The 10,292-nt window shown below is 45.2% G+C and overlaps 1 protein-coding gene across 1 annotated transcript in view; it reads left to right on the forward strand.

Moving 5' to 3' along the window:
• ST5 (suppression of tumorigenicity 5) overlaps positions 1-10,292 on the forward strand; it is a gene marked incomplete at its 3' end in the record, with an annotated part of 77,440 nt that overhangs the window by 47,415 nt on the left and 19,733 nt on the right. Inside the window, exons 12-13 of the mRNA XM_010139674.1 lie at positions 4,590-4,667; positions 8,522-8,662. Coding sequence (XP_010137976.1) covers positions 4,590-4,667; positions 8,522-8,662 — 219 coding nt within the window. The remainder of the gene's footprint in view (positions 1-4,589; positions 4,668-8,521; positions 8,663-10,292) is intronic.

Here is a 10,292-nt window from a genome sequence, read left to right on the forward strand (position 1 = left end):
AGCAGTTCCTGCTAAGGGCTTAGGCTCACCCCACCAGTCACAGTGTCCCCAGCGGACATGACAATGTCCCTGTGCAACCTGGGTAGGGGCAGAAGGGAGAGCAGGAGCAGCAGGAGCACCTGTTGGGGAAGGAACGGGCTGAAGCTGCTGTAACGTGAACCTGAGTGCACCTTGTAAAACACAGGTTTCTTGTTTGGTTTAGTGTATAATTTCATTTTACTAATTGCCTTGATTTAATATGTTAAAAATCCTTTCTAAAGGGTGTGACTGAAGTTATAGCTCTTCTGTCTGTGCAACCCCATAGGCTTGTGCCCGGTGAGAGCACAGTGCGTATACAAGGATCACGGTGGTGAAAGCATGGACCTTCTCAGCGTGTTTCTGTTGATAGAGCCTCAGCTGCAACACCACTAGTACTGGAAAATCTGTAAAACTTTCCTTACTGGGAGGCCATGAATAGCCTCCGCAGCCCAGAAAAAGGGCACAGACAGCCAGAGAGACACAAGGCCTGTATCCTTTGGGAGATGCTTGGATCCAGTGCAGCTCCTCAGCAGCTTGTCAGTGGCCTTATGGCTGGGATTTACAGCAGTGCCAGCCCCTGTCCCCAGGGACAGTCATGGCAAGCAAGCTGTTGTTTTACGGGATCTTCACAAGCATCTTGGGCTTTACTGCCATGGGAGACGCTGCGGATCCTGAGGGGTGCTAGTTCCAACTAGTGGGACAGTACTGGAGTATAAGATAGTGTGTCCTAAAAACAAAGTCCTGCAGTTTGTTGCCACATCTGGCAGCTGGTTCACGGGAACAGTAGGAGACACGTATTTCTATCATATAGGGCAGGCATCTGAGAAGACCCACTTCTCAGAGCAGAAATCTGTCAGGATTTCTTGGCTGGTAACTTTGTATTTGCAGAAGTAAGATGAAAACTTGCAGGGTCTGTTTCACCCCATCCTACTGGTCTCTTCTCTCACTTAAAAAATGCTCCCTCGGCAGTTTTCTAGGCTAAGACGAGCCAGTCCCAGGAGTCAGTGGAGGAGCAGATGCCTGAACGTGAAGCGTGTACATTAAAACACGAAAAACAGTCGTTAGGTGGGACTAGCTTATCGTGCGTTTGCTGGAGCAGGGGAAGGGAATTTGTTACACTGTGAAAGCAGCTTTTGATCTAAAAAAGCTCACTGTAAAACACTTCTTCCTTTGCTTTCTTCACCCCATCCTGCTCTTTCCCAAGCGCCTTTGACAGCTCTGTGTATATTGGGTGCTCTGGCATTAAAAGTTCATGTTTCACATATAGCAAGACGACTTTAAGTCAGGCTTTTGTATTTGAAACACCCACGGTTTTCTCATGGTCCGATTTCTGCATCGGCCTAACAAGGAATCAAGAACTACCACAGGAGCTGACTTGTGACTGACATGCTCATTTTGGACTCCAACATTTGAATTGTTCTGATTTTTGACACCCACTTAAACGCAAACCCCTGAGTTATGTGTGTGAACGGCTGGTGGGTGTGCACACCACAGGGGCAGCTTGCCTAGCTTTGGAAGCAGGTGACGCAGTGTGTGAGACTCAGTGCTTCGCCAGACTGGGAGGAGATCTCCAAAGGCTCCCCCAGGTTTCAGAAAAATGGCAGGCTTATTTTTTGGAGCAGAAGCCTCCTGTTTCTCCTGCCAAAGCAGGTTTTAGAGTGGGCTTTAGTCAGTAAACTTCAGATTAAAATCACTATAAAAAAGACTGTCCTGAGCCACTTCTGGACCAGCCCTGATGCAGATCTCAGCTCCTCCATCCTGTAGCCAAGTTCTTGTCAGTTTATGTTCATCCTCTTGGGAAACAGTCTTGTTATCAACAAAACTCATTAACATTTTCATTTGTGGTACTGGACTAAGGCTGAAAATATCCTGGGCTCCATGAAAACAAATTCAAAACAAACCAAAATCAAAACAATCCCCTCTATCCCTCCTCTTCCAGGAGGAGTGCAGTGCATCAAGGCAGAGTCACTCAGATGCCTCTCAGCTGTGCTACTTTACTGTACAGCTTCCCTGAACTGGACCTACTCATCGTGTGGAAGAGTGAGCCTTGGAGGACATAACTCCAAGGCTTTGTAGATACCTTGCAGAACACAGCCTGCAACTTGGAAGCACTCTCTTCCAGGAAGAGAGGGTGTTAAACCAATACTGTTGGCCAGACTCGATGTCCGAGTCTCCCCACTGGAGAGAGATGAGTCCAAGCAGTGAAGGGAGGGGTGTCCTGTCCCATATGATGTTTTTCTGCGAAAGAAGCAAACTAAAGCACAATGAGCAGGTGTTTCAAATCCAACTTTGAGGTGTAAACTAATGGCTGAGGGGGGAGGTTATATGGAGAGTTGCCTGTGTTAGAAATTTGAGAAGTCCTGCTCCTCAGAATGGCTCTGCCTGAGGCTTTTGCTTGCTGCCTCTTACAGGTGATTTGTGTGCATCTGGGGGGCTGTGCTGTTTGCAGGAAGAATTCTCTGAAATAACAGAAAGGATGGCACATACAGTTAGTGCAAAGAGGGAGGAATCCCAGCTCTCGCAGACATGTAGCCTTTAAGACGTTTGCAGGCAATGATATTTCATAAAGAAGAATCATCTTTGAGTAAGTGCTAAGCATTGTTTCTGGTCTTATAGATGACCCAGGAATGTGATGTTTTTACTGGCGCTCAGTGAGACAGCGCTTGGTTGGGAGCTCTCCAAGGCTCCTGGCATGGCTTCGGAATTCCTGCAGATTTGACACAACGATTTTAACCAAAATCCCACATGCTTGATATAATCACTCAGTGCCTTTAGAAAGGGTTTTATACCTAATATGGACAAAAAAGATCTCTGCTTTTTCAGAGATGTGACGTGTAAGCGAGCAGGTTTGGATCCAGAAATAGACTCATCTGTATTCACTTAGCGTTGGTATTTTTTTGTGGTCTCTATTATAACAGGCAGGCACCTGCTGACTGTCCAAGTCTAGATTGCAGCATTTGGATTTAAGAAGCACAGCCACCCCTCTGCTCCTCTTGACTGACATCTGTGTGGCATGGAAATGTCAAACGCACTGTGGGGAAGTTAATCACTGTATCTAATAATCTAATAATGAGACAAAGATAAAAATACAATGGCCTTCCACGTGGATACAGAGGAGATGATCAGCCCCTTTGGCTACGTGTACAAATGGGCAGAAGGTGATGGAAACAGTGACTGAGCTCCTTTATCATGGAGTTGTTATTAATGGAGATGATTCTGTCACTGCTGCATATCAATAATGTACAGCTGTGCAAAGAGGCTAAGGGATGCCAAGTGAATCTTTCATGCTTTTCAGGCCATGTGGCACTAGCACGGCTGACTCCACAAGCTGCAAGGAAGTAGGCAGCCTCGCCTGTGGTTTCAGACCCTGCTTTCGGCTTTGTGCTGCTGGCGTGCTGGGCTTTGCTAGCGTACCTGCAGCTGTTCTGTGCGGTGACGGACGTAGCTCCTGGATGAGGCAGCACCAGGACTTCCTTTCATTGTATCTTGGGACTACATGTAACTGCGTCTGAAGTCAACGAGCTGCCTTGTTAAAATAACAGCCCCTAGGAAGTGTGTGTGTGTGGATCTGGTGAAAATCAGTTGCAGCTACACAGATCTGGAATGCTGCATTGCATGAACATACAGTGGGAAGCTGTGGTGTGTGTATGTCACTGCCATCTGTGCATCCATGCGCGTTGTACACACGCAGGATGCGGGCTGGCCAGCCCTCTGCTCTGAGGACCTTACCAGCGAGGATGGTTTTTCTCAAGAGCTCAGCGTTGCCCTAATTCTACTTGTTTTCCAGCAAATAAGCTGGATCCAGCCAGGACGTTCCCTTTTTTCACGCAGTGCTGACGGGCCTTTCCCTGCAGTGGTGTGGGCAGGGCTGCAGAGTCCTCTGAGGGAATACACATCTATCAGGCCGATTTAAACCATTTGCTTCTCTAGGAGATACCTTCAATAGGGTGGTGATAGAGGGTGGTCTTTATAGATTTTTGTGGTGGGGAGGGGAGGGATGTACACCGTTGATTCATACTTGCCATCGTTAAAGTTATTTCAGGGTGTCATGTTTATCTTGCGTTAATCTGAGGAAGTTAATGACTTAACTCCTGCAGCTTGCCTTTGTTTAGTTCTGTGAGCTTGCTTTCTGTTAGTTCAGCTCTCTTTGAACATCATGCAGTGAGTGGGGAGCTAAAGCTGTTAAAACCTCTCTTACCGTTGTAGTTCTCATCCTGCAGCGCGTGGCCCCGGGATGGCCACACTCCTTGTGCCGCAGCAGGAGCAGAGGACGATGACAGTGCAGGCATAAGTTACAGTCACAGTTAAATGTAATTTTATGGCTGCAAGCTGGTGCAATATTGGAATACAGCTCCAATGCACTGTGATTTCCTAAGTGGATAAGCACTATTTACGCTTTTTAGTTTCCTGTTTTACAGAATATGATGCTTTTCCAAGAGTAGCTATTTTGATGGAGATACGGATAGCGAAAGATTTCACAGGATAGCCAACTGTGTGATCAGAGACACAAGTGTTTTTCCTTATGGCTCCAAATTAATATGTCATTTCAATCTCCTTTTTACTGTTATCAGCCAAGTGGAAAAGGCCCACGCCTACCCGAAGTTTATTGTGTCATCAGCCGGCTGGGATGCTTTGATTTATTTTCCAAGGTAAGAAGATTTTTTTTTTTCAGTGTTGCTTTTTAGTTTGATTGTTTACTGAGACACATCCACAGTGATGAACCAGACAAGAAGAATTTCTTCCTTTGCTGGAAGATAACTGTATTTTACAGTTGCTGTTTTGGATATTCCATCCCTATTATTGGGTTCGTCAAAGAATGTCTTATTGCTTCTGTGACTGAGGCACAACTTGATTCAAAAAACATCTGGGTGTCTGTATGGTCTGGCTGACTGACGTTTTTTCCATTGTTTTCTAAAGCTGCTCTGTGCCGAGCTGTAATTCTTGGCATCCACAATTTGAATGATGAGCCAGTATCACTTCTACTCCAATACCCTGTGGAATTATGAGGTTAAGAAAAAGGATTATTTGATAAGTGAATTCTATATGCTTAACTCTATTGATGTGGTTTTTTATCCTAAGAGGCTAGGAAAGCATGGATAATCTTTGAATTGGCCTCCACGTTAAATCCCAAGCTGCACTGTACGCTGCGATAATGCAGTTCTTGACACAAGAGTTTTGAGACGGTAAGCGGGGTGTTGCAGCTAAACTGAGGAGTTGAATAGCCACACAAACAGTTAACTGCCAGTCGGCTCCAGAGCCACAAGCATTCCTCTTTTGTAAGAGAAAAGGTTATTAAAAGTAACTACTAATGACATTTCTGATAGATGAACATTTGAAGTATCTCTCTAAGTGCCTTTTTAGGGTGTCCTAGTCTTCTGAGAGTGTGTCCTGCAAAATCCAGTGAGCACCTCGAATATCGTATAGGATTTGCTGGTGATCTTTGGAGAACAATGATACACCTAATGTCAGATTGCTGCCTTCCCCTTTTCCAATTTCAATACAGTGTTCATAGAAGTGTTGTTCTAATTTGCCAGATTTTTCACTTCAGATATGGGAAATCTCTCAGAACTTAGGGGTTTTTTCTTGTTCATTTGTATAGGAATGAAGTTGGAAAGAACATGAAAATCATTGAAGTTAATAAAAATGATAGCATTTATTTTGTTCATATGATCTAATAATCGTACAATCTCTAGATAAAACTTTAATACAGATCTCGTATGAAGAAAAACAATTGGGTTGCAATAATTAATTGCAATTCTGCTTCTGACATCTTTCATAAGGCTCTGAAATAAAGGGTTTACAACAGCCTCTGTTAGACATAATATGTATCTAAGCAAGATATCTGTGAGTGAAATGGAATGCATTGTTCTGGGAGGATAACACAGCTCACCAGACTCGTGGTATGGAGAGAGGGCCTGAGGCTCTTTGTTTGCTTTTATGTTTTTATCTGATTTTGATAGTGCACTAATTTTCAAAGGAAAACTTGGGAGAGGGGAAAAAATAGAAAAAAAAATATCCAACAGAAAATGTAAGCATCCTCCTTACGACCAAGTTGTAGGTATAAAGTCATACAAGGAAGGTCACTGCACCAAAATAAAAGATGATCTGCTTTGCCAGTTCAATCTATAACTTGAAAACATGTCTGATCATCCCCCAGTGAACCCAAGGATGACGGGTGAGTGCAATTTCACCGCCTTCAGCAGGGGCGGTTCCCAGGCATTGTGGCAGGCAGGCCTTTGCCACACAGCCCCGGAGTCTTGGTCCGTGCAGGAAGGCAGGCTCCCCCTCAACTGCCTGTGGTGCCCTGCACAGGGCTGTAACACACCAGCGCTGTTCTCAACTGCTGGGCTCGAGAAGGAGCTGGACCACAAAAAGAACCCATCCGCACCAGAGTCTGGCCACAGTGGTGCTGTCCTACACGGGGCTGGTCACCCCGCGATGGTACTGGCCCCGGGTGGGAGCAGGGTGTTTGGCAGCACGTGGGCTGGATTCAGCACAGCTCTTTAGCACGTACTCTAAGCACTGCATTTGGAAAGGGTTTGGATGAAACAGCTGTTAAATGAAGGAGGAAGAGTTTGAGCCTTAGCACCCCTGTTGCTTTTGAAGACAGGTTTGGTGTGGATGGAGACAGAAGTTCTTGAAAAGTGAGACAGTCTCTTTTTCCAGCCTAGTCAGAGTAACCTGTGGTGTCCTAATTGATAAATCCAGTGAAAGAGAGGAAAACAATCATGATGGCACGCTTTGCCAAATTAGTCAAAACAAAGAACGGTTGTCTTCACAGAAAAATACAAGCGATGAAAGACCATGAGATATTTAATCTTGAGTAATATTTATCAGAAAAGCAAAAGGAGTCCTCCATTCTAAAATACTCATCGTCCTGTTTCTGATAGCCCACATTATTTTCACCTTCTCAAAGCCTTTTATGCGCACTGTTGTAATACCTACTGCTAAGACAGACTTGAGAACCACAGACATCTGTACTTCCAGCCAACTCATTTGGTCACGGCTTCAACAGATGTTTTTGACTGTTTTATCTCCTGAGTTCTCTGTTCAACTTATTCAGTTTAAATGCTCCTTTTTATTTGTGTTCTGAAGGTTGTTGGGGCAGGGATGTGACACACACGGCCCCCAGCTCCAGCAATATAAAGCATCAGATAGTGACTGCAAAGGGGGAGATGTGTGCTGGGCACATTCCAACTGCGTGCTGGCCGGGCGCAGCACTGAGGGTCCCGGGCATAGCCTTGGTTCATCATTACTTCCCACTTGGGCAGCTGGTTTTGTCTGGTGAGGATAGTTGTTGTGCTGCACACTCTACCAGGAGTGAAATTCATGTCTTCGTTTATGGTTGTCTGCCACTCTCATGGGCTGGAATGCAAGCTACGTATACAGCGTCAGCTTTGCTTCAGGTCTTTACTCTCTTGCAAGGAGGAAGGGGAAACTGCACCAGCCAATGCCTCTGCTGGCATTTGGTGTCACTAGCTATCGTCGTTAGTCACCAGCTTGTGCCTAAGTATGTTTTAATGTTGTGTTTCTCTTGGAAATGCTTTTCACTGAAACAAGGGAAAATGCCTGGCTCAGACCCACTAGCTCTCCTATGGCCTTTTGCTCTCAAGCGGTGGTTAAAAGATCACCATTTCAGGTCAAACCACTAACTGCTCTGAAGCTGCTTTCTCGTCGTCTGTAGGTTTATCATCTATATGGTCTGTCTCATGTGGGAAAACTGAGCCGAGATCTAACTTATGTTGGCCCATGTGTCCAAAGAGAGAAGAAAATAATAGTCCTATCTGTAAGAAGTTCCATCTGCTTATTTCAAAACTAATTGCCTGCTCTGTGTCATGTCAAACAGAAAATGACCTTAGTGCAGGCACCCAGTGTAAACAGCTGGGCACGCTTCTGCGGCTGCTCGCAGCTGGCTCCGGTTCGGCACAGACTGCGACATGACTGCTGCTGCCACGGACAGGACTCCTCCAGGAGCCCTCTTTTGGTGGTCCCCTACTGGGGTCATAGTGTGGCAGGGTTGCTTTTCTTGCTGGTCTGGCTTTTTCTTACCCTCTCAGTTGAAGTGGAAGAGATGCCCAGGGCAGAAGAAAATTGTTTCGCTGTAATACAAATTTCAATACGTACCGCTGGGGTATGGTGCTGACCTGGCCTGTGATCATGGGATTTGTCTTGCTCTTTCTCTCCTTCAGCTTGCCCTGTTCAGGTAAAATCCCAATAATATAGATCCCTTTTGCTATTCTGAGTCTTCTTTCTCCTTTCTAGATTTGTTATTTCTTCCTTGTCTCTGTCAACTGCATTCACAAAGAGGTTCCATTTTGTAACTGGAAAAAGTATCGGTTTTAGAATACGATTGAATCCTATGGCTTTAACAGTGAAGAAATGCATGGCAGAGGAGAATTAAATGTAGGTCTGCCATGTGTTTAGGCACAGGTGGGTCAAAAGATGCTTCAAAAGTGTATGTGGTGCTGACGTTCTCTCTCTTTCTCTCCCACTAATGGATCAGATCCTGGATGAGGTTGAAAGGAGAAGGGGAATATCTGCTGCCTTGGTTTATCCATTTATGAGGAGTCTCATGGAGTCTCCTTTTCCTGCACCTGGAAAGACAATCAAAGTCAAAACCTTTCTGCCTGGAGCTGGAAACGAGGTAAAAAGCAACTGCAAATCTGAAGAGTCAAAGCTTTCCCTCTCACCACTCCAAATCAAACAGCAAAAGAAAAGCAGGAGGAGACACACGGATACTGCAAGGCATGTGAGGCAGCACATCCTTAAAATGAGCAGAGCAGGGGCTGCTCCATTGCTGATGTGCTGTTGATGAAGATATGCCCATGAAGTGTTATGGATTTGGTATTTTACATTTCTTAATAAGCTGAGTTTAACAAAAACCCGCAGACAACACAGATGTCCCAGTGTGCCTGGCCAGACCACGCTGCTGCTGGGTTTTACCACAGAGATAACAAACAAGTGCAAGTTCCCCATGCTGGCCGTACTTGAACGCTTCAGCAGCTGGTTGTTCTTGCAAACCTCATTACTGCTGGTCCTGGCCCTCGTAGGAAGAGTGTCCAGCAGCATTCAAATGGCTCTTTTTGGTAATAAATACCCTTTAACTGGCCCTCAAAGACATAGTCTATATTTGGGAAAACATGTCATGTAAAATTTCTCTGTGTGTGCGCACATATAGTAGATTTCCCTTTCTTTTACTACTGACTCAAGTAGCTAGAAGCCTAGTGTTATCCAACGTGCGCCTGACTGGGAAATGGCAATCCTGGTGCCTTGCTTAAGAAGTCATTGTAGCTTGAGGTTTGCTAGCCGTTTGCCGTGTCAAGTTCTGCTCTCTCCAAGGCCTGGCGTAAGTCTAGAGTAGCTCCACTCAGATAGGTGAGCATATAGAGGGAGTACATCACTGTGGATAGGAATAGAATTTGACCCAGTTGGTGAAAGCAGGGGGAAAAGAAATCCCCTCCAGGGTTATTTTATACTCCTTATGGCTAGTTTTACGGTGCTATTGCTATTTTTATATTGAATCGTATATTCTTCAGGTAATGTCTCTGACTTCAACAGAGTGGGCCTGTCATGTCACTTGGTTTGAAATGTAAAGGGTTCCTGGTATAAGTGGCTTCAAGGCATAGTTAAGTCACAAGCACTTTCTTCTGGAAAAGCAAAGGAAAACAGAAAGGCTGATTGTTTTAACAGTGGTAAGATCTGATAGTGCTTCTTTGATGTGAATGTATCTGGAAACCATGGATCTGCAACTTCTCCGTCCTCTGCTCAAGCTTCTGAACTCTCCCAGAGAAAAACATTGAGATAATTCCAAACAAACAAACAACTCTCTTCTGGCTGAGCTTTGCTCTCTGTTATGCTAGTACAAACTCGTTATTTAAGTGGAATGCGCTGGCTTAATTAGGAACAGAATCTTGTCCTTCCATTGTGGCTCCTCTGGCCTAAACAAAGATGATGATTAATTGGGAAGTAGACAGTGTATGTCTTTGTGATGAGCAAACTGAAGCAGCAGCCTTTGCCAGGCAGCAGGAAACATCCATGGCATTTGTAAGAGCTGCTGTAACTTGCATTACAACCTACCCCGCAGCAAGATTTTAGTGCTGTAAGTTTTGCAGTAGAACCACCTCCTCGTGATTTGGCACACAAACGTGATCTGAGCCTGCAGTCCCAGAGCTAAGGAGTGGAAGTGGGCACCTTCGCTGAGTACGAGAGGGGTGGACAGCATTTCCCGAGGAGGTGTTCATGGTACACCGTCGCTCCACAGCTTGATTCCTGCT

Source organism: Buceros rhinoceros, unplaced genomic scaffold (genome assembly GCF_000710305.1).
Source record: "Buceros rhinoceros silvestris isolate BGI_N320 unplaced genomic scaffold, ASM71030v1 scaffold6587, whole genome shotgun sequence".
NCBI lineage: Eukaryota > Metazoa > Chordata > Aves > Bucerotiformes > Bucerotidae > Buceros > Buceros rhinoceros.